The sequence below is a fragment of the Argiope bruennichi genome, chromosome 1 (assembly GCF_947563725.1).
Source record: "Argiope bruennichi chromosome 1, qqArgBrue1.1, whole genome shotgun sequence".
Lineage (NCBI taxonomy): Eukaryota > Metazoa > Arthropoda > Arachnida > Araneae > Araneidae > Argiope > Argiope bruennichi.
The window spans coordinates 126,584,153-126,610,142 of record NC_079151.1 but is presented as its reverse complement, the minus strand read 5'-3'; the positions used below and the strand labels follow the sequence as shown (position 1 = coordinate 126,610,142).

The following is a 25,990-nucleotide window of genomic DNA, read 5'->3' as shown; positions in this document are numbered from 1 at the left end:
GTCTGTCTGTGACATTTCGAAGCTGTGAGTCTGCACGAAGGCTTGCAATTGGGAGTGTCTGCACGAAGGCTTGCAATTGGGAGTGTCTGCTTTTGAAGGCTTGCAATTGGGACTGTCTGCTTTTGAAGGCTTGCAATTGGGACTGTCTGCTTTTGAAGGCTTGCAATTGGGAGTGTCTGCTTTTGAAGGCTTGCAATTGGGAGTGTCTGCTTTTGAAGGCTTGCAATTGGGAGTGTCTGCTTTTGAAGGCTTGCAATTGGGAGTGTCTGCTTTTGAAGGCTTGCAATTGGGAGTGTCTGCTTTTGAAGGCTTGCAATTGGGAGTGTCTGCTTTTGAAGGCTTGCAATTGGGAGTGTCTGCTTTTGAAGGCTTGCAATTGGGAGTGTCTGCTTTTGAAGGCTTGCAATTGGGAGTGTCTGCTTTTGAAGGCTTGCAATTGGGAGTGTCTGCTTTTGAAGGCTTGAAATAGTGATTATGAGCATTATTAGCAACTCATATATGTACGAGTAATGATTATAGTGAATAACTTGTAAAAAAAAATTCAGATAAATTTCGTAAGTTAAAATGTGATTTTGTAATTTTTAATTTGTATATCTGCTATGCAATATAGAAGGAAAGAACTGCATCATACAAGGATTGAAGGTATTAGAAAAATCCTATAAATATTTATAAACAAGTAATAGGAAGCATTTATAATCGTGCTTCGAGGGTAAAAAAAAATCATAATATAAGTTTCATCTAGTGAAATAAACGAAGATAAATATTATAATTTTCTAAAACTAAAAGCATATTTTTGTCTCATCTTTATTTTCTCGCGAACGAAGAATAGAAAGAAAATATTGTGATTGCTAAGAATTCGACCAAGAGTTGGATGAATTTTCTGTGACTTGCTCTGACATGAATCTAAATGTTTTTTCTTATAACTTGTTTCCTTCTGAATATAACAATTCAAGGAATGGAAATGATCGCCATAAAACTTTCTCGCATACACTAATAAAATAGAATGTGCATTTCAAACGCATTTTCCCCAACTGATTGAAACCAAAATTTGATACAGAATTACAATTGCAATTAAGTTATAGCATACCAAATTTGATATTTACATCAAAGCGTTTTTAATGAATCGCGTTGACATGCTTTTAAGTGTAAAGACCAATATATTTTTAATCCTTTCTTAAATTTGACTCGCAATTTGAGAGATGTCTAAAAAAAGATGTTAAATATCTGAACCGAGTTTTATCCATTTAGCTTCCTTTCGTAGCTTTCGTAATAACTTAGAGGGCAGACAGATTTTCTCCAAATAGATTTTGCTGTACATTTGCTTTTTGAATTTTCTTTAAAAAGAGATTTTCAGAATTGGTGTAAAGATCGTATTCCAAATTTCATTCATCTAAATCAAAGAGATTTTAAGTTATCTTTGTCACACACAGACGACCATAATGCCAAAAATGTGCTTTTCGAGCTTGGGATCTAAAACGCGGAGAATCGTAAAACGCTTTAGTTCGGAAATGTTCTTTTCGAGCTTGGAATTCTAAAACGCGGAGAATCGTAAAATTCTTTATTTCGGTATTTTGACGATTGCAATGCTTTCTCTATGCTCGGTATACGGGAAGGCAAAAACCTTTTTTTTATCATAAACATTTCATTTAGCATTGATTGATACCTAAACCTTAATTGGGAGATTTGGTCTACGAGACCTTATTTTATTTACACTCAAATTAAATTTTCTAATGAATGTATGAGTACGAAAAACTGCTAATATATTTTGCAGATATTTTTCTTGATATATAGATAGAAATTTTTCGAAATATATTATCATTGAAAAAAGTCAATGCGTTGGAAGATACGTTTTCTTCTCAAATTACATGTTACAATAAATAATATTCTTGAAAAAAATTACTTTTTGCTTTTTAAATCATATTTATTTTTACAGTATATGAAGGTATATAGAAGACAATATAATGTAAAATTCAACAATTATATGAAAAATAAAAAAAATAAAATGACACTAAATAAAATTGGTCCTTTTTTTTATCGGCTTGTGTGACTTTCATAGCACAGTTTTCTAGGGCATTTTAAGTGTAAAGAACTAGTATAAAAATCAACCTGTAAATTCTGTATATATTTCTCTTGGTATATTAATATATTTAATAAATTTTTAAAAATGCATTATGACTAGAAAGATTAATTATGTTTCACCATTCATATCAGAATCGGTTGAATGCGAACTTTCATAGAAAAACTCTTCTGTACAATTATCCTTATCACTAAAATCACTTTCTGCTTCATTTAAAAAGTGTCTGGAGCACTGCTTCATAATAGGATCAGTAAACTGGATGATATTTCGGGGCCTAAGTTTTAGCGCCATCTGCTAAGCATTGTTTATCACTGGGACACTAACAGGGAGATGCGGTCTTAGAGGCCGCGCTTAAAGAAATAACTGAATTCTTTTAAAAGCATTTGCAGAAATCGGTTGAAAAAGTGCACGTTTATTGAAGGGTCACAGGAAGTTACAGGGTCAATCCATTCAATTGAGCTAAAAATAGAATAGGGTTGATCGATAATCCATCGCTAGCGATCTCACAGACCGCACGTACCAAGTTAAGGGTTAATTAGAATATACTTTAATGACAAGATGTATATATTTTATTACTTATCTGATGCAACCTTTAAAAGGACTGTAAAATTCTGGTCTGTTGCATGATTTGGTTTTGTGATTTATTTCGGATTTAATGGTAACTAGGAACAATAAATTTTATCATCTTATATATGTTATATTTTTCTAATAATAACTGAGGAATAAATTAATAAATCGATTTTCTATTAACATTAATTTTGAAGTTTTCTACTGTATTTCCTAGATTCTGGGATTTTAGCCCGTTTAACTGGATGCAATGATGCATTTTGTAATAATTATCATTCTCATTTTTAAAACTCAATTAATTTGTGTAGTTAATAGTGAACGAAAAAAAGAGCAATCTCTAAATTGCTGCAGAGCAAACTATTCGTATTGCAATGATTAATTGAAGACATTTTGCATTTGTATTATTCTTTCATGATTTTATTAAAGAAAAAATATAGGAGGTAGCTTCCAATTTTTGTTAAGTACCATCTATTTTATCTGCATTTTGAGTGTCAAATCTAGTTAGGTAAAATCTAGTGTGTATTATTTAAGTATAATCTTCCTAATCTATACATATGTTGTAAACACTGCACATGTATCTACAAGTACTCTTATGGTATGCATGTATGTGCAAGTACTCTTATGGTATGCATGTATGTACTGTATGACATTAAATAATATTCTCAGTATTGAATAATATATCACTCAAAATTGTACAATATTGAGTAGCGTGCTGTTACATGGACTGTAATAACCCTAAATATTTAATATTAGACATTAAAAAATTTATTTATTAAATAAGTATTTATTAAATATTATGCTTGTACAATAGTATTTATGTAATTTGAATACCTTTATATCGAATATTTTTCTCTTGTCATAATTACTTGAGTTTATTCATATTCAAAACTAAAAAAAAATCTAAAGTGTTACTCTAATTTGATTTTTTTTTTACTTAAATATGTCTTTAACATATGACTTATTGTTACAATAATTTAATAAATGCAATTATACTTATATTCAATTATATAGAATTTTATTGCAATAGAATGATTCAATGACGCATGAAATATTCTCAATTATTTTTTAAAATTCGATCGCATCAGATGCAAAAACTTTTTATGTGAAGTTTTATTACATAATTATCATTAATGTCTTGTATATTGCATCTTCAACAAACATGCTTGTTAAAATTATTTTAAATATAAATACTGCATATCCTATTAAAATTATTTTTTGGTCATTTTTAATTATATATAAAAGTTATTAGATATTAAAATAAATCGGTAATGTCATTTTTACTTTCAGGTATAGCATAAAAAGAAAATTCGTCAAGCAGTGGACTGCCTGTCTGTGCGTATATTTACATACTTGTAAACGTGAGAACTCAAAAACGCAATGATTTATACATAGGAAATTTAATGTCATCTCATTTCTGTTAAGATGGCATACAAAATTCCAATTTCTGTTTGATACAAAACTGCAGTTTTGTATCAAATTTTGGAATCATTGCCCTCAAAATGTTCAATTGTGGGATTCTCAAAATAAAAATCTGAGTACTAATGACATTCATGTTCTTATTGGACGACCCCAGCTTTTTAGGTAGTGGGACTGATAACACCTTTACAGAGCCAACATGAGAACGTACCGGGGAGATCCCTATCACTGGTCTTATTTTGAAATTTCTTTCCTGCTTTTTTTTTTATTTTACTGTAATCGTATTTAAAGCGATATTACTTAATACCAATTTTTGAATAAATCTGTTTTTATTCTTTTACTTTTAGCTTCGAATTTTCTTTTTTTTCTTTTATTTTTTCAATTTTCATTTTCCTGTTTTCCTTATTTCCACTGTATTCTAATCATTGAAAATGTTTTTATTCTAGGATTGCTCTTATTCCAAAGTGGAAGTCTCTATTGCAAATTATAGAAATGATACCTTCGTTTTCTGCCCAGGTGTGTCTCAGTGGCAACCGATTTTAGCATTTAACGATGTCACGGTGACACATTACATAAATTCAGGAAGTTACGTTACCAGCAAATTTTCGATGAATTACCGACTAGGTAAGTCATATATTATAAGTAAAGAGTAATAAGTAAAAGGAATTTTACTATTATACAAAGTAATATAATATTTCAAGACAAGTAATTTTAGTTATATTAACGTTTCGTTTTACAGCAACACTAGGGCTGTTTTGGGATGGGCCTCGTAATTTTAAACCTCGGTCAGATGACGAGGATGACACCTGAGCTAGTAAACTCCTCTCCAAACTTCCACAGCACACCAGCGGGATGACGTTTGGCCCCGACGGATTTAACGTGCACCAGACCCACTTGTACAACGGTTCTTCCATAGAATCCGGTCTCGAACCTGAAACCCTTCGGTTCCGAAACTGAGACCTTACCACCAGGCCAACACATTTGAAGACAAAGAATCAATTGACATATCTCAGCCACACATTAATAAAGGGTGGCCATAGAAAGACTTTTCCGATATATGGACCTCTAGTGGGTGGTCTTTTCAACCAATCAAGACATAGTTATTCAGTGGTAATTGCTTGGGATTCTGTAAACGGCAACACAATGGCGTCCACGGTTGCGGTTATAGATATAGAAACTCAAAACATTCGAACGACAATGCCCACTTTTCCAGTCGCAGAATATTTAGCATATGCGGAAACCCTAAAGAGTTTTGGAACGGTCACAAAAAACGGACGCGTTGTGTATGCATAAAAAACAGCTATGCGAACATACAAAGAACGATCCAGGTGCATACGTAATAAATTTGCACATGACAGAAACAAGACATTAATCACTGATGAGAACAGAGATCATCGGACCAAAAGAAACTTTTATTTGGATAACCTATTTTCCTCATGGATTCTATGCTAGGTAATTAAACATTACATAATGGAGAATGTTAATAATAAAGCCGAACGTAACATAGCAAAAGAAACGTTTGCAATTTCTCGTTTGATAAAGTCCTTCCTTTAAAATACGACTAAGTTTGAGGATTGATCATGTATACTCTGTATATGAGATAACAATAAACAGATAGTGTTTTTTTTTTCGCAGGTAGAGGACACTTGCAGAGTTTTTTAATGCATCTATATAACGCATCTGTTTTTTGTGATACACATAACGTTCTTCAGCGTTTTCACATGCGCTGAGTATTTTGTGTCGAGATAAAGTGGGCAATGCAATTCAACAATTTCGAGTTTCTGTACTTAAAACAGTGAACGCCACTTCTTGGTCATTCACAAAATTTCGAAATCGTACCTGCGGATAACTAAATCTGAAATGCCATTTCGATCGGCTGAAAGGAACTACAGTTAGAGATCCATTTATATATAAAGTATTTTTATTGTACTTTCAATTAATGTGGAAGGTGGAATTGACAAAAAAACACACACAAATAAGAAAAAACCGGAATTCAGCTTTAAAATAGCAGAGGCTAGGAAATGGCTATTTGGAAAGAAAGCATTTAATAAAAATAAGGTAGCAGTGAGATATACCGCCACTTGAATTTGAAAGAAGTAGGATATTGGGATTTGTAGCATAAATGGCTGTTATCCCTTCTTTCCAGAGCAAAATATTTATATCAATAAACACTAGAGCGCGCGCACACACACCAAAAAACAAATTGAAGTTTCGCTCTGGGATTTAGTCCATATTCGAGATTCTAAAGTTCCAGTGAAAAGAAGAGGTACAATAAGAAGGAGAGTTCCCGCAACACGGAATGTTGATAAAGGAAAGAGACTCAAAAATGCCTCAACAGAATGTGATCAACAAAATTAAAGATATTGAAGTGCTTCATTGCTTGAAGAGAAACTTGCATATTATTTTACCCAAAACATTTTTGAAGGATATCTTGCTTATCTAACTGTAGAAAAATCCACAACTTATCTCTATAATATGTATACGTTTTGCTCGAAAGAATTGTGTATTCAATATCATAAATGCTATTACATTCTATAAATGCTATTACGAAGAGGATCATTTTGGAGATTAAAACGATTCAACAGTCCTGGTGTTATAATTGTTTTGCTGATGAGTCTGGCCAAGACAACATCTTCCCTCCGAGTTTTTGGACCAGGAAGATAGTGCTTCAATGCTAAGGATCTCTCGTAAGGAGATGAAATATTTAATGTTTCTATAATTATTGATTGTGATCTGATGCAACACTTTTTTGAGGCTTGAAATTATATCTTCAGGAGAGATTCATTCAATCTAAGCTGTATTTTCTGTCACTTCTTTGTCTAAGCGATCTGAACGTTCTTTCCAAAGTATATTCGAGTCACCAGGTACCGAGGAAGGGTATTTTTTGGTATAGTTTGGATATATCGTACCATACACAATACCACATAATAAAATAAAAGCATTGCATAAAATGAAATTATTTGAATGTCAGTTGTTTCATCTCAATGTCAATCAAACTTTGGTATGTCATATACACTATTAGTCTATTGTAAGCATAAGAATTTTTTTTCATCAAGAACCAAACTAATTTCTTAAAATATTATTGTTTGCTTTTTTAATGGATCTATCTAAAGCATCAGCTTCAATTAAAGCAGACTAATCACAAATCTGTACTATTGTATTGATTGTAGGTCTGTCTATACGAATTCAGCTAGTTATTCACCGCAGGGAACCAGACCTAATTCTATGGCGGATTAAAAAAAATTCAATTTCAAAGATCTGAATGCAAGTTTGAAAGGTTGTTTTTCTTTCTGAATTTCTCATATCTAACATATTTTAAAACTATAAATATTGAAAGAAAAAAGGGCGAGTTACACGAAATCGAAGTTATTTTTCTTTAATTTTGGGTGTTGTTGTATTGAATTTAATATTTTACACAGAAGAGAAATCTGAAAATTGAGTTGGAAATCAAATTTTTCTTGGAGCACAGTTTTTGCACATTCTTACATTATCACACAAGCACACGTTACTTTTTTTTATAAATGGTCCCTAAAAAAATTAGGAATATTAACAGATGTGGTGTAAACTAATTACAAACATTATGCGGTTTAAATTATTTTCTGTATTTTATTCTACATAAATGATTTACAAAGGCTATGCAATAAACGGAACAAGCTAGAATTTCCTTGAATATTGCATACAAGCATATACTGCCAGTTATAAAGTTTCATTAAATAAGACGGGTGTTTACATGAAAACATTTCTTTTTTTCTGCAGAGGAAGATACTACAAACATAATTTTTTTTGTATTGTCCCCATATCGAAAAACATCTAATATTAAAATGCTTTTTTAAAAAATTCATTTAAACACGCTCAAAGTTTCGAATCTTTATCTACAGAAGTTGCAGATATATACCTATTTTTAAGTTTAAAGGGACTAATTGCATTCTTAGGTGGAAATATTTATGGCAAAAACACACATTTATTCAATGCACAAAAATTGTCATAGGTAATTAGTTGTGTAGCTTTAGTTGTACATCATCCGATCATTATAACTTTAAAGAAATATGTTAATCACTCATAATTGTGCAACTTCGACTTTTTGAGGAAGGAAAATGAAATTTGAGGAAATGAGCACTTACGATTTTTCAGAGTACTGAAATGCAGAGCAAGAAAATAAAAGGCTTTGCTCGCACTTCAGTGTTTTCTAAAATAAGGACCTATTCAATATCAAAGAATATTTGGATATGCTGACGATTTATTCTGCATGTGATTGTAATGCTGCCCTAGTTAAAGAGTAGAAATATCATTTTCCGAATTTTAATTATCCTTCTAGGAATTGTGTTTACAGAACGATTTAGTGGTTAAAAATTGCAGTATCTTTATATCTGATATTTTGGCTTAAATTTCAAGCTATCCTCATGCTAGTATACGAAGAATCAGTCCAGAACTCAACATACCAAAGTCGACAGTGTTGACATTATGATGAATCGGATAATTATATGATCGACGTCTAGAAATTTACATTTGCGCCCTGCCTTGGGTAAAATCAAATCATTTTTTTTCTGACAGTGTCAATTTCGAAAGAAGAATGCAGTTTTAATCTAGGTTAAAGAGTAGATCATGAAAATATTTTAAAGAAATAAAAAAATTCGTTCTTCATACAATAATTTCATCATCAGTGGCAATTTTATATAAATGCATTTTGAAGCATTTTTAGAAATTCTTTCATTGGTTAGATTTTGTACAACAGTATGCTAAATAGTGAATGATAACATATATTCAGTTAATTTTGATTGCTGTTATGTCTGAACTAAGGGATGAATGAGCTTTGTTAATATACGCTTTACAGACCTTTGCAGACAAATTCAGAATTTTTAAGCCACAAGTGATGAACTTGATAGTATATACTCAATTATTATTGAAAAAATGAATTTCGTACTGTTTCCAAATGTGAAAGTTTGGATAAAATTTTAAATATACGATTAATTTATTATTTTACTGTTTTTTGAAATTTAATGAATGTTAATAAATGAGTTTGTATCTTCTGATTATATCCTTTTAATAATTTTTCATTCATAACTAAGTAATTGTTGAAAATTATAAGTAACGAATCGCTCAAAAACTTATTAGAGGTATGGATAAATTATTTTTATCACTATATTTATCTTTTAATATATCAACAGGGTTTTACAGTTAGAAGCATAAAACTTTGCATTTTTGTAGATGTATGTAAGAAAAACATCTTGCTCGCTTACTATACAAATTAAATTTTTGTATTATTAAAAACTACTGAAACCAAAGTAATTTTATATATTTTAGTACCTCATTTGGAGAAATTTCGCAACTAGAAGTATATGTCTAATTCTGACAGTGAAAGAAACGAAACGCTTCTTCCGCGCTTTTGGGACAATCTGTATAAACATAAATAGTTTACTTCCATTTCCCATCGTTTTTTTACAGAAATCTTTAAAAAAGTTTTCGTTTTGTATTAATTTGTAATTAAAGTTTTTTTATTTTGTATTCAATGTCCAAGTATGAGAAGATCAAGACTTAGAGAGAAGAAATTTTTATTAATACTACTTGAAACAATGACTATACAAACACCGTTTACACTGCAGGAACAATATTTATTCCCATTTTAGCGTTATTTCCGTTCAATGTTTTGGAATAAAATGGTTTTAATTTTCAAAGAAATTTTCAAACTTGAAACGATTTTCACAAAAATGAATATTAAACAGTATTTAAAAGTATTTTGAGTAATATACTTCAAAAAGATATTTTTTTTTCAATTATGGTTAAAACAAAGTCAGAAAAAAATAAAGCTATGAAAGTTTCTAAAATCAACTCTTTTAAATAAAATTCTTAATATATTTTGTACTATCAAGGTAGGGTTAGGAATTTCCAATGCGAGATTGAAAATTATTTAATTTCTAGTTAATTATTTCTATTAAATAATTTTTGCTCTTAGCAGTTTCACAACTTCATTTCTACGTTCAGATTTTCAAAATAAATTGTATTTTATATTTTTAGAGTATAAATAATTTTGCTTTTAAAAAATATTTCTGTAGTATTTTTTTAATATTAAATGTATTTCACAATTATAAATATTGTTATTCGGTTTGTATATATTATTATAAAAATATTATTGTCGAAACTTACTACAAATCTTTCTAAAATTAAATATCGAAAATCACAACTCGTGAGGTCTGAAGTTTTTAAAATATTCAATCACTATTGGTTATGTACTAATATGTGAAATACCAGATCCCCTATGCACACCAAGAAATAAGAAGAAAAAAAAATGAAATTCGAAATTTCATTCTTAAAAACGTGAAACTACAAAGTTAAATTAAACAGATTAATCACTTCCTTATAAGTGGCCACGATAGCCTGGTTGGTAGGGCTTTGTATTCGCATCGGTTGAGTTGCCGGCTATTGACTTTCTGAGTATATGGTGGCTGGTGCATGTATAAATACGTCATAGCCACGAAGTCCACCAAGTCGAACCAGTACCACTGGGGTTACTGGCTCAGAGGTGATCGTTCCCTTATTCAGGTCTAAATTACGATCTGTGAATGAATGAATGAATGGAATGCCCGAATGAAGTCCGTCCCGTGAAAAGAGCTGTAATGCATGAGTAGCTAAGACGTACTCTTGGCCGTAGATGGCGCTACTGAAACGAGATACGCTAACACTCGGCTTCAAATAGCTGATTTCGTCTGCTGGCTTGTCTATGATAAGTGCCATAAGCAACAATTTCCTTTTACCGGAAAATGTTGGAACGAATAGCATGAAACATTAAAAGGGTTTTTGTTCTTTTTCTGAGTTAATGATATGTATACAATTTAGCATGGCTCTTGTTCTCTTATTCTAAATATAAATTTTTCAGAAAACTTCCTTTGCTATCAGAGAAACGTCTTTAGATGTTACGATGGCGCATGCGTTCCTTTCTCTCAAGTGTGCAATGGAATTGAAGACTGTCCTGACGGAAGCGACGAGGAGAGCTGCGGTTGGTACAAAAATATTTATTTAAATTGATTTGTTAAGTATTTCCCATGAAATTTCGAGAAAGAGTTTTTCTACTCACTTTTTTAATGTTAGAGATTTAAAATTGTGTGCACTTATGTATTCTAGAAGCAAATATGTTACTTAAATATTTTTAGCTATTAATTGCCGTTTAATTATTACTTAATGTAAGTTTTTATCCTATCAATGACGTCAACAGAATAACAATTTTGCGAAAAAATTTCTTCATCTTCTCTAATAATAATAAAGATTTTACTCATGTCCACCTACCCGTATAAAGTTATGGAACTTGGGAATGGTTCTGAAAACTGTGAGTGCTCAGATTTTTATTTTCTTTCGCAAATCACGCATGAAAGTTTTGCGCTTTGTATGTAATTAGGAAAAACGAATAAGCATTGTGTACATGCTTTATTCGAGTGATTGAGACCAAAACCTGTACAAAATTTAGTAAGAATATCGGGAACCAAAGTCCAAAAGTTTAACTACAAAGTTGTCATATCAAAATCACAAGATTTTTATGGGGTTAATCGTAAATTTGGGAGAGATATTATCGATTAAAATGTTTCTGCCTAATGTGATTTAATTTGTTCTGAAATTGAAAAAAGCATTTTTCGATACTATCATAAATTTTTCAGAGTGCAGCAATTGCGAAGTGTAATTTAAGCAACAAAGAAAGCAAATAAAGACAGTAAATAATAATAAGAAATCACGTGAGTGGGGGGAGAAAGGGAATCTGAAGATCAGAAATCGCAAAATTTGCACAATTATACTTGATTAAATTCTTATGACCCTACAATTAAGCATTTATACAATTTAAGCATTTTATACAGATAACTTGGAGACTGGCAATTATCAAAAGCAAAGTTCAGTTGACGATTTATAGATCCACAAGAACAGCATAATACAACAGTAAAACTGGAAATGTATTTAAAAGATGAATAAAATAAAAGCGTGTATTAGTTTTTTTTTATAAAATCGAATAGGACGAGACGAATATTTATTTACACTAAATATTACCGTAAATATTCGAATACGAATATTTACAGTGAATCTCAAGGGATTACCTTAGCATAAGTCAGAGATACCAATAATGGCAAGAATTTTGGTGACAATTTGGCAATTTGTCACTAAATTTGGCGAGCTTAGGGACGAAATTTACGATATAGAACTGAATCGATATTTCTATTAAGGAATTAGTTGAATTGGGCTCAATTGTAGAGACCTGAATCTGATTTGAATATAATGTAAGCTGTTTTTGTTGAATTTGTAGGCGACTTGACCGTATAGAAGACAGCTAGATTGAAACTGGGGCCGACGCTATACGATGCAGCGTCGTATTGACAGTTGAGTCAGTTTATGTCGTGTGAACATTTTGTGTCAGCACTATTAATTTTGTGCATCTCATCTCTGCGCTATCTGAATTGCTCCTGTGTTACAAGTTTCTGGAATATTAATAGAATAAAGCATCGTTTTTTGTCATCTTTCCTGTTGTGGTGCTATTTTGTAGCAACCTACGTTCACCCACCTGGGAAGTTTTCGTAGCAATATTGTATTGTCAGACGTTACGGATCAGATAAAACCCACCCGAACCTGTATTCTCGCTTCATGCGGTGTATTGTCAGGAAATGGCGAGTCTGGATAATTATTAGAATTGTAAAATAAGAATTTTCTACGACAAATGCCAACTAAATGAATGCGTTGATGGCTGCATGTACTTATGCCATCGGATTTCCACACTAGCACGTCAAACGTTGACATTAATTGAAAATGATACTTGACGCCTCAGACACATGTAGTGCTAGAAGCCAGCATATTTAAAACAGGTTAAATATGCATAGTTCACTACCAGCCGAAGTTTAATTTAGTTTTAGTTTAGTTATATTAACATCCAGTTGAAAAGCAACACTAGGTCTATTTTGGGACGGACCTCGTCATTTTGAACCGCGGTCAGATGACGAGGACGACACCTCAGCTGGCACTTCCCTCTCCACACCACACCAGCGGGAGGACGTTTGTCATGACGGATTTAAGGTGCAATAGACCCCCCTTACAGGACGATTCTTCGGTGGAATCGGGTCTCGAACCTGAAACCCTTCGGCTCACAAGCAGAGTCCATACCACCAGGCCACCACGGCCTCACCAGCAGAATAGATATTGGCCTACGCATTAGCCCATCCCTGCAGCAGTATTAGACAAATAGTAAACACTGTAGCTTAGTACAAAGCCAAATATGGAAAATATTGCACGGCAATGGGGCACATCCATACCATGTAATTACGCTGCAGGACCTAATACCAAGGAGCAAACAGCCGCGCTTTCACTGTTGAAATTGCGCATTGAACAAAGTAGGTGCTACAGAAATTTTTCCAACGGAATATGGGCGAGTGAGGCAAAGTTTCACAGGATGCTGAACCGATGATGCACATTACTGGACATTAATAAATCCTTCGGAGGAAATTTCCAACTAATAGATGGTGCTACGGTCCATAAATAAGTGGTAAGATATTTGGAAGGATTATCTAATAGCCCTGTGTTTTCGATGATTCATTAAATGAACTGCAGTACTTCCATTTACAGAATGAGCTACCTGACTTTATTGATATTATTCTTACGTTAAATGTTATGGTCAAATGAATTAAATAGTTGATTCGAACCATAATATTAATCCGGTAATATAATCGTAATGTAAAAGTGATAGATCAATCACATTGATTGATTATTATAAACAATTACCAACAAGTGATTAATCAATTTATTACAACGGCCTAGGATTTTTCATATTTATCAACCATTTAAAGGGCCATTTTTTCTAGTCATATTATGTTAAAATATTTTTAGGCTTGAAATTAGAATAAGAAAAGGGATTCATTTAGCTTATTAGATAAATTTAATTTAATAAATTTGGTTAATTAATAATTAACTAATAAATCAAGACACATCATTTTGTGTGAGATAAAGAACTGAAGCATCTAAGTTTGTCTTTCTAAAAAAAAACTGTCAGAACTTATGCAAACCTACATAAATTCATACAAAGATTGATAAATTTGGTGGGAAGCATACTTCCCACGGTCCTAGAAAGGGTTAACTGAATTAACTATAACATATGCTCTTTGTAGTTTTCCAATAATATAAAAGTAGTTTACTCATAAGTATAGTTTGTTTTCCAGTTCTATAAATTTTGTTTTATTACAAGTTCTTCTAAAGTTATTTTTTTGACTGTTTTAATTCAATGCAGGAAAAAAATAAAAGCATTGAATAAAGGCTTATAGTTCTCAATTTCTATATTTTAGAAACTGGAGTGGATGCAATCGCTGGAGTGGATGACAGTAGACTAAATGGAACGCGGTGGCTGATGGAAAAGTGGTCGCCAACATTAGGTTGGCAAGAGAACACTCACAGGGGAGTTATAGCTTTGCACTTAGGAACCGAAAGAAATGCTACAATTATGGACCTAAAAAGAAAACTAATGGTGAAACAGTTGGAGGTCCAAACTCTTGCTTCTTTGTTAAGGTATGTTCAAAGCATACATTTTTTAATAAAATTTGATATATTAATATATTTGTTATGCCAAATATATTGATATACATCTAATATATCAATATATCTGATTCTTTAAATGTTATCCAACAAATGAGTTTCCAACATCGCTCTAAAACCATTAGAAATGGTTCCCCTGAACTGTCTCATATTCCCTAAAACGCTGATATTTCCTTCACTGTACCATCGGAATAAGATGGTGGATCTTAGGCTAGGCCGTGTAAGATCTGACTGTTCATATCTTTATTCCTTGCATAAAGACAGTAAAGAACTGTGTAGCAAAGCAAGCAAGTGCTTAATATATTAATCTGTTTGGCGTTAATCTACAATGCAATTAATCGTAATGGCATACGGTTAATGTGTTTATTTAGTATTCAATGTAATTTTAGTGGGTTGTTTTTAAATAAACTATTTTTCCCTTCAAATTAAAATGCCTTTAATTGGCATGTCTCCACTGTAAATTATTAGGCCTTTAAAGCTATATAAAATGTTATTATACTGTTACGAATAGTGATGCGGCTTTCCAGCATAGTTGGTTCAATGGGAGGTCCCCGAGCTTGGCGACCATTTGGCGACTTGGTGACGAATTTGACGACTTTGACGCCAAAATAGATTATACCCGAAACATCGAGAATTTTCCCGATCCGTCCAGTAGGAAAGGAGATACGCCTCGAAAGTTCCTGATTGGTTGAGAGGCTTCTATACCCGCCTCCTGAGACCTATAAAAGGAAGCACCCGCAGCTGCCGGGCAGTGGTGAGTCGAGTGGTGAACCAGTGGTGAATTGAGTAGTCGGAAGCGACAGAGAAGAGTGGTCGTGGACCAGTGGAGTCGTCGGAGTCGTGAACGGACGGTGAATTGAGTCGTGGACCAGTGGATTCGAAGAGTAGTCGGAACCGACGATAAGGAACTGACCTTCCAGAAATAAGCGGAGCAGCGACGGAGTGAAGCTAGTGCTGAACTAAGCTGTGCGATACTGTCTGCAGTAGAGACTGTTGTATGCTGCTGTTGAAGCTGCACGTCTCGGCTGAAGATAATCGTCTTCTGTGCTATATATAGTTGTCGTCTTTGTGCTGTCCTGTGTGTCTTCGTGTAAATAAACGTCGTTGTTTTATTTTCTACTGCCGCCTGGTGAGTGAGCGTTCTTCACACCATATAACCCCCACTATCCAAACGAATCCCTGAGATTTCGTAACAATACTTTTAAAGGAAGAGAGAGTATATAAAGTTAAGAGTTATTTTTTCTTCTGAATTTGTAAATTAAGATAAAAATTTCTTTTAAACTATTTCTACTGTAGTACGAATGGGAAAATGTTGACACTTTTTCTTGAATTTGACTTGGATCTAAAATTTTAGTTGCATGGCCAAAATTCATAAATTGAAGTCGCTGTGTTTTTGAGTTAATCGCGTTTACATGCTTATGAAAGTACAGACTGTCAATATGTTGATAAATTTGGTTCCAAATTTCTATATTTATCTGTATTTTAGATCTAGTTACATATTATCGAATTTGGAATTCCATATTAGTTCCATATCTATGTTTTAGACTTTAAATCTGTGCGCCAAATTTTATGTATCTATTTCTATTCATTTTGTAGTTACTTTTTTCATTTGTAATCGAACAGACAAATCTCTTGTGAAAGGATTTCATTCAAAATTTGAGAGTACTGTTAATTTGGTGTAAAAACAATATGTAATTATGTTTATAGACAGACGTAGTTTCAAAAGTGGGGTTTTGGGTTTCATGGAGCTTTGAAGAGTGTAGAATCGTCAAAATATCGAGTTTTCTTACCCTTACAATGTTTTTCTTTGCACAATTCCTACATCGAGAAAATAAAAATGGTTTATTTTTATGAAACGCATATTTCAAATTTTAATACAGTCCTCATACATAAAAAAAAAAAAAAAAATAGACAGCATTTTATTGATAGACCGATGTGTTAAACTTATTGTCGACATTTTATGAAAAATGTCTATGAGGATTTATGACTTTGAATATTAATATATACTTATACACAGAAATTTCTGACGGCTGATTTTATATATCATAACCTAATTAAGCCATATTACTGACTCTCCGACCCTCCCGAAGGCCCACGGATAAAGAAGACTGATTAACCGTACCGGCATAACAGCAACATTGGCGGGAACTGTGGTTTGAGTCTTAAGGGCCATCACCGGCCACGGTGCAACCCTTCCGGAAGGAAGTCCGCCCCGTCATCGATGGGAGAAGCCAGATTTTCCATCTATTTATGTACCCTCCAGGGTGGCGAGATCCAACTACCATACCGGAAAAATCTCATCCTCTTTTCGAGGTGCCCCCCGGAGGATTATAATGTAATTATAAAGAGAAACAGACTAATTTAAAAAAAAAATAAGATGCGCTGTGAAATGTTAGGGCATTCTTAGGAAGTGTTTCTGAGAAGTCTATAACGAAACACAAAATTAAAGCTTTCTATTAAATTCTGGAATAAATCCGCCCGTTTAAAATCTGTCCACTCATCCATATGAACACAACTCAGGGATAAAGCAATATATATAATGAAATTTAAAACATAGTTTATTCTCAGCCAAATTATAGATATGCATCAAAATTTGTGCTAAATCCATGAATATATGCCATGCGCATATGAAATTTCCCACTTCAGCTAGCAAGGAACTAGAAAATTGACTTTTAGAAGTCGATTTTAAGTTAGACTTAACTTTTAACTTTAAAAGGCAACAATTTTTTAGAAGTCAATTTTTTTGGGGGGGGGGGCAAAACAGTTCGATGCAATGAAGTTCAAAATCCTTTGATTATTTTCACTCTACCTAAAATTAAAAAATAAGACACCACATGTGGAGATATGCAAGAAAGTGAAGAGAACATTCCTGTTTGCTTCCTTATTAGTTAATTTTAATTATATTTTTTAAGCAGATTATTTTAAGGATTTAGAATTGATATCAAATTAAGAAAAGAACATTGTTTTTAAATAGTTTAGCCAAAAAATAATTAGTAACTAGAATTATTTAAAGTTGAAAGAAACTAAGTGACAAAAGCAAACATGTTGTACAAAAAACAGGCGTTTCCACCCTTATTTTTTCCGATTAACTTCATCTAGCACATACAATATTTGATTACAACTCAGGTAAGATGCGAAACTATTTTTGGTATCTGCAATAAATTTACATATTTTCATTGTTTTGTATAGGAAAAATACTTCTCTCAATTGTTATATGCTTGCTGTCCAAAGGACGCTTTAATGTGAAAGTGCTGTTTGAATTTCTTTATTATTTCTAGATACCAATTATTCGCTTCCATTTTTTACTTAAATTTTTAGTACTTTATTATATTGCAAAACAAATCATAAAATAAACTTACTATTTTTTGGCGACCAGCTTATTCACCTAAATTATTGACCTTTTAAGTTAATAAATATTAAGCTGTGAAATGCTAGTTTTTTAAAAACATTTTCCTTGTTATTTAATAAGATCATGGGTTTAACTGAATAAATTATGACATGAACAAATTAAAAATTGTATGTATTACAAATCGAAAATAGAAGTAAAAATTCTACTTCGGAGTTAAGGCTCAGCGAATGCATTTCAAAATCTTAATTTTAACATTGGCAGAAGCTCGCGCTTGATTAATTTGAATTTCATAACATTAAATATTAATTGTTACAAATTGTATATTACATTTAAAAACTAAATAAAAAGGAAAATAGTGCAGAAATGAAATTGATGTCATTAAAAATAAAATTAATTGCTAAAAACATTTTTATGAAATTATACATTTGGAAGATAGTCATAAATTTTCATAGGCCAATGCTCATCAGGCAATAGTTATGCCAATTTTTACATCCATTAAATCTTATTCAATTCTTATTTCTTGAGTTCTGTTACATCTTTTTACTCTCAAGAAATTACGCTTTAGCCTTATCCAGAGAATTTCTAATAATATTTTGTAGCTTTATTAATTTACGAAGCATAGAATTATGTGCAGCTATATAAACGTTCAATGAAGAAGTTTGAAACATTCGTATAGGGATTTGTTTATTCTTAACTGTTGCCATTCGACAGTATGTAATAAAACTAATTTCTGCGCTACGTACGCTTACGTTTATATATATATATAATATAATATAGTGTAAATAAATTTATATAAATCATATATATCTGCATTTTAAAAAAATTACACTGAAAATATTTAGATATAATGTTAATACATCATTATTTAAACTTTTATTTTTCATCATTATTTAAACTTTTATTTTTCATCATTATTTAAACTTTTATTTTTCATCATTATTGAAACTTTTATTCTTCATCATGCTTTCAAACTGTTATTCTTCATCATGCTTTCAAACTGTTATTCTTCATCATGCTTTCAAACTGTTATTCTTCATCATGATTTCAAATTTTTAGAAACGATACGGATCTACTAACCGCAAACCAACTAAGCATGTTCGTTAATGCCCTGACCATCTCCTGCCAAAATCCGCACAACTTCCATGGCTTTGACTTGGTCAAAATGCTGGAGGAAAAAGTTGATATTTCTTCTCTAACTACTCAACCAGTGGCTTACCTCGCCATTTGCAATGCCGGTGCTACCCTACCAGTTAATGCGACCAGTGATCTTTGCAGCATTTTGAGCAGTAATTCAGAATATCCGTTTCTTTTAGGTAATGGTTTCATTATAATGTATCATTCTCTTAAAGCTGATTACATAAAATGTGTATCACCGAAAACCCATTCTGTGTACTTAAAAATGATAAGAAACATATCGCTGATGGAATGAGTGAAAATTTGCAAACATCTACTTTTTCCTATAAAAATAGATAAAAAGGAATATCGGTATAATTTTATTTTGAGGATTGATAGAATTTTAAATTTATACTGCTTAAATAGTGTATTTAAAATATGTTAAAGATTAGATATATCAGTGAGCAGCGATTTCTGCAATATTTTTAAAAAGTGATTCAGAATATACATTTCTTTTAGGAAATGGTTGGCCCTTGCTTTAAAGTGATATTAGTAAAGGAAACCCGAGTTTCTACGCCTGTAAAGCGATACAAGTAAAAAAGTAATACCTGATTCAAAAGTGACAAAATTAAAAAAAATAAACACCCGGTTTTTGAAGCGATATTAGTGAAAAAATTGTATTTTTTAGGTATTATTAAACAAATAGGCTTTTATCAAAGGAATTGCTTTTTTAAAAAATCCCGCTGATCAGAGCATTTGTATAGTTTTATTTTTTCGGAGCTTCATTTTTCATTATTTTCCCCAAATATTCAATTTTTACTTTTGCCACTTTAGAAATATGTGTGTGATAGGCAAAATATTTAGTTAAAAAAACGCATAGAAAAGTTTTCTCACGAAGTTGCATTCTAATATTTAAAATCGTATTTAATCTTATGTTCTTTTAAATTTATTCGCATCCGTAAGGAAACGCGCACATGATTGCCAATTAGATATGTTCGCGTCCAGTTATTCTCAGTTGCAAATAAAAAACGAACAGTAATTTGGCAAGACAAAAAAATAAGCGACATTTTGTCGCCAAAGTTGAAAAATGTCGCCAAACAGCAACCATTCATCATCCATTTGGAATATCTGTAAATCTCTTTTCCTTACTATGAGACTAACTGTGCAGGAAAATAATATTGTAGATTTGGCGGATGATAACCGAACGTCGTAACGAATATTTTATTCTGCAATTATTGATAATTACAAAGTGCAGATTATCCCTTTTATGATGCATGTGCTTTAAATCAATTTATTACTACGGTAAATCAAAAATTATTAAATTGAATAATCATTAATTAGCTTGATACAACTAGTTAATTGAAGCTCAATTCATAATTATTTCATTTAAGTATGACTGTCATCATTATCTATATAAAATAAGTTACCAAAATATATAATTTTTGCTTCCTTAAATGGGAAATTTTTAGTATTTTATAACTTAGACATTTACCATCAAAACTGAATTTAAAGGGATTGCTTCTATTCGTTAGGTTTAAAAATGTAGATAAATTACATCAAAGCCTATTATTTTTTCAAGTTGAAACTTCATTAAAAGTGATTAATGTAATAATTGTTTAGACCAAAGAAATATATTATTTTCTATTTTTTTATTCTTAAAGATGTCCAAGCTGCAGCTGTCATGGCTCTGTCATGTATACGAGCCAATCAGCAGGACGACTCCAATTCTTCCTCTCTCTATACTGATTATGAAGAAGCCTTGAAAAAACTCAAGCAGCTTCAGCTTGAAGATGGAAGTTTTGGAAATATCTATACAACTGCAATAGTCACACAAGTAAGTTGGAAAGTTCGCGCTTTTTTATTATGATCCGCTCGAAACTCAATAGGCACACGATCGTTGTAAATTTGTAATGTTTGTGAGTCATTTGTGAAGCAAGTAACGAATAGAATGATTTAGAAATGTGTTGTTGTATTCTGTCAATTCATTTCTGATGATTCCTCGATGACTGATATTTAGAATGGATTACACATCTCGAAATAATAATTAATCCATTCGTTATTCCATTAAATTATTAATTTTTCCATTTATTGTTAGATAATTTTGAAGTTTCTGATAATTTGGTTTGATTTATTTCATTTTTGTCATTTTGGTTAAAGATGGTTTAAATTAATGGTTTAATTAAATGACCAATTCAAAACTTATCTGTGCGAAATTTTTCGAAAAGATTTGTTTGTTACATGTTACCAGGAATAAATTAAAAATATTTATTAGCTAAATAATGCTGATGACTCTCAATAGATGGAGCTAATGATGAAACTACCTCCTTGCTTAATAATACTTGTCGTGGCTGGTTCGTGAGTGCTTTGAAAAAATTAGGCAAATAGAAAACTTAACAGATTTATTTCAGATTCGTTCGAGTTACTCTGCTCAGTAACTCCTTCTCCTCCAAGAGCCAACATTCGAATGACATCACTCTTTTAATTACACTCGGGCTAGTGGTCTAGCGCCATCTATGAACCAATCACTACAATACTGATTCATTTTTTTCACTGCTTTAGATTCACAATGTTCAGAAGTTCATTTTGGAAAGTTCTTCAAGGTAAATGTAGTTAATGTATAATTTATTCAATATGATTAACTTCATAATAATAAGAATATACGAAATATGTTGTAAAATTCAGATTCCAATAATATTTTTGAATAAAAGACTCGTTTATAAATGAGAGTTCACGGAATTTCTTGCAAAAGATGCCTTTGTTTGAAATTTATTTAATATGAAAATCGGAATTGTGCAGAATTTCTTTACTCTCCAAGGAATGTCGACGCCCCAAATACATTGGCGAAAGACCGAATATTTACTAAATATCATTTTTAACTTATACGAGCAAATATCAGCATTTAGTATAAACTCATGGTGAATTATTATTTTTTTTACATTAGACCAAATGACAACTTTTTAAATCGCACTTCTTTATTCTTAAAAAGCATTAACGATGTAGAATAGAAGTAGGCTATGGTCGTGGCACATGTAAATAAGGTCTATAAAACGGACAGTGATAAGAAAATAAAATATCAATAGTGAATTTAAATAGATATTATTATGAAATTATTTTTTAAACCAACTTATATTTTTTATGACTTTTAAGTTGAATTACACAAAAGACCTTCGCTTTTACGAAAGATTTCAGCCTTGTAACATTTCTCTTTAAAACAGTGTGCATGGTGCTGCTATATATAATATTGCTTTTTGTGGTTATAACAGAGAAGAAGTATCTAATTAGAGGCTTTCGTACAATCGGATAAATGAAAAACATTGGGGAGTCATGAGACAGCGAACATGATTACTGCCTCATTTTGAATTGAATGCTTTTAGGGACGGATCTCTTAATTTCGAACTCATTTAATTCCCACACTGCACGAACGATGGAATGTTTGACGCACAAGCTTAAACCAGACATTCATGTACAACATGTTCTTCAGTGGAATTAGGATGCGAATTTGCAAGCATCCTAAACCGAAAATGAAATTTTACCACTACAATTTTTGAATAAAGGATTATGAATTAAATATTTGTAAGCCGTTACGCAGTCCAAATTCTTATTCTAAGTAATGCATCGTTGCACCAGCTACAAACTACTTGATGGCTTAAATTGTAAATTATATTATCAATAAATTTTGATCTCGTAACAAAAATCTAGTTTCTTTTTAATCCTTTCTGTACAAATGGAATTTATTTTCCTCAAGTTATTAGTTTTTAAAGTTCCATATTTTTGTAAGTACCCTGTACATAAGCGCTTTTTAATACATACTTATATACAATTTAAAAAATCTTTTTTGGTAGCATCACCCTTTAAAATTAGATAATTAGATCGGAGATTAACTAAAATTGTTTTAGGGGGGTTTATTGTATTATACATTGTCAACAATTACCTCACTTCAGAAAAGTATTTTTATAGGCTAAAGACTGTTTCTTTTATATTTAAAATGTGTAAAAGTGAAACTTTAACACCTTGTTTAATTTCATTTGCTTTCTTCAGTTGTATAATCTGTTTAAAATTAATTTATCTCTTGTACTAAAATTATTTACCATTATGATATGCTGAGTGTTCGTTTCGAGTGTTTTTTTAGAGTGCAAAATTTGAAGGGCACTTTGAATAAATGCCACTCCAACCATTGATGTAATGTTTATTATTCATTCAAAGAAGGATTTTATATACAGCTGTATTTGAAACTAGAATAGAAGTAGATATTTAAAATGTTCAAAATTTTAAAAATGAAATATTCATATTATTCGGAAAATTTTAGATTGTAATTATTGGATTATAATTTGCTGATTCAAGATAAGAGAAAGAGTATGGAACATATCTGCCCGTCTTGCATAATAATTGAAAAACATGTAACGATCTCATTTTTCTTCTAATTTTCTGTATTAAAAAAAGGAAGAGTTATTTTCTGAATAGGCGAGAAATTAAATCAACTATTTGAAGAAGAGAGCAAATACCACTAGTGGGAATTCTTTTCTCAAAAGTTTCTTTCATATTCCCTATTAAAGGTGTTATCCTCTCCTCCCCCACCTCGATTTAACCTGTGGACCTTGATAAGACCGCGAATGGTTTAGATGGCATTGGCGAAAAATAGTTACAAAATGTAGATTTTTGACGATAAAACAGTGTTTCTTATTGTTAGATTCTATCGTACTATCTTTGACAATTAATCATTGGCATTGGTAAAAAGAAGTTAGTACAGAAAAATTGGATATATACTTGAACGCATATTTAATAATTCATTGAAATCAGAATTTGACAAATTAAAGTTATAGTGGTAAGAATGAGTACCTAATTTCTTTTAATTCTTTGCATTCTTGAGTAAATGGACTTGCATACTGACATTGATTGATATTGGAACGACATATGATCAATATCTTGACAGATTTGATTCCAAATTTGATAGATACCTACATTTTGGCTATTCTATGGATTTTTTTAGGTTTTATGGATTTGATTTCAATTCGGTTCAATTAAGTTGACAATTCGGTTTAATTTCAATTCAGTTCGCATTCTTAAATCTGAACTAAATTTTTTTCCATTTATCTCTCTTCGTTTTGCAGTATCCGTACAGCCAGATGTACATACTTCTGTTTTGAATTTCGTTCAAAATTTGATAGAAATCTATAATTGTATTCTATAATTGATATAATTGTACTAAATTTCATTTGTTTAGCTCAAATTGTTTGCAAGCTATCTTGTTCACAGAAACGGATATAAACAATCGTTTTTCGGACTTGGGGTATTCTGAAACACTATGCAAAAATCTCGAGTTCAATTTTTTTTGACGATTTCCTCTTATCCTCACAATCTCTCGGCATATGAAAAAAACATCACCAAACCATGAACAAGAAGGCTGAAAAGAGTCGCCAGCAACTTCCTTTCCAGGCAAAAAAAAAATCAATAGGATAATCAAAATTATAAGTGAAAATAAAGACCTATTCTTACCTCCTAGCTCTCAACATCAAGTGTCATACTAAGAAAGACTAAGGGGAAAAAATAGCACCGCAGCTCCTATCAGACATTTCAATCAAACAAAGTTGCTCTCCGTTTTCATTAACCAAATAATTTTCCATCTGATTTTTATAGCTGTATCCTCATCTGTCATAAAAATAAGTGAACACAGAATATGTATATTTTTACACATTTTGTCTCTCAGCATCTTATTATTTCAAATGATATTTCTAAATTGAAAATCTTTGTGGACGGTTTCATCTCAATATCATTTTTTATATGCTTGTAAACTCTAATTTTTTTTGTACTGTAAATATTTGGTACTTAAATAAAATTCTCGTAACATGCTCACCAAACCGTTCAGTGACCAGAATGGTTACGGATACGGGGGGTATGAGAAGGCGATCTGTATTGTATGCTGCGTAATCAAAAACAAATGGAAACGTATGCAACGTGTATGAAATATGTGTTATCATATAGACTTGCATAGTTAGTAATAAAAAAATGAGTCATTAGGTAAAGAATCTCGTACAAATAAAAACTAGTTAGAAACTTATTTTCTTATTAAATAATGGAGTTGAAAAACAATTAAGAGAAGATTTTGGATTCGTTATCAACTTCACGTCATTCATATGATTCACAAACTTAAATACATGTGCAAATTAAATACTAATTAACCTCCGAAATGATCAATCTTTAGAATTTTCAATTTCATTTCGTAAAATAAAATTGTGTATGTAAGTTAGGCAAAGTCTTTTTATTCTGATTATAGAAAATCAATTTTCATCAGAAAACACTGTGTAAATCCAATCATTAACAATCAAATTCCAAACTGTTATACCCCTTCATATTTTTAATTTGAATTTTCAGTGATTCCAAGGGGATTCAGTTGGAATTTTATAGTTTCTTTTCCTACTTTCTCATACATAGTTTTCATATTTTAAAAAGATTAAAAAAATTTAATCTCTGGAAATTTCACATTAGATATTAAGCTTGTAAATTAAATGTTTCTTTATAAGCAATTACATATCAACGAAGTAAAATTTTTAGAGGAGAAAACCAATACATTATTTATATCAGTATCTAGTTTTAAGAAGTATTTTTCAAGTTTTACTTTTTTTTCAGGCACTTTTATCCGCTGGCGAGGAAAAGAGCAAAGATTGGAAACTTGAGGCAGCAGTCAATCATTTAATGAGATATTTGAATTCGTCGAGTGTTGATTTTTTGGCGACATATTTGATTCTACCTATTTTAAACGGCAAAAGCCTATCGGATATTGGAAACATTAACTGTTCTGTTGGTCTGCAGCAAGAATCGAATGGTATGGATTGTGACGCTTTCTTATAATGTTTTCAAGTTTTTGTTGCTTTTTCATTTGTGGTATTAAAATATTTAATGAAAGGAAATCATGACCTTGAAAATAT

The 25,990-nt window shown here is 31.4% G+C and overlaps 1 protein-coding gene across 1 annotated transcript in view; it reads left to right on the top strand.

The window, feature by feature from the left end:
• Window positions 1–25,990, top strand: part of LOC129969937 (uncharacterized protein CG3556-like) — a 42,877-nt gene that overhangs the window by 3,411 nt on the left and 13,476 nt on the right. The window contains exons 3-8 of the mRNA XM_056084424.1: window positions 4,507–4,684; window positions 10,932–11,051; window positions 14,359–14,578; window positions 19,011–19,267; window positions 20,729–20,901; window positions 25,692–25,887. Of these exons, the coding sequence (XP_055940399.1) occupies window positions 4,507–4,684; window positions 10,932–11,051; window positions 14,359–14,578; window positions 19,011–19,267; window positions 20,729–20,901; window positions 25,692–25,887 (1,144 nt within the window). The remainder of the gene's footprint in view (window positions 1–4,506; window positions 4,685–10,931; window positions 11,052–14,358; window positions 14,579–19,010; window positions 19,268–20,728; window positions 20,902–25,691; window positions 25,888–25,990) is intronic.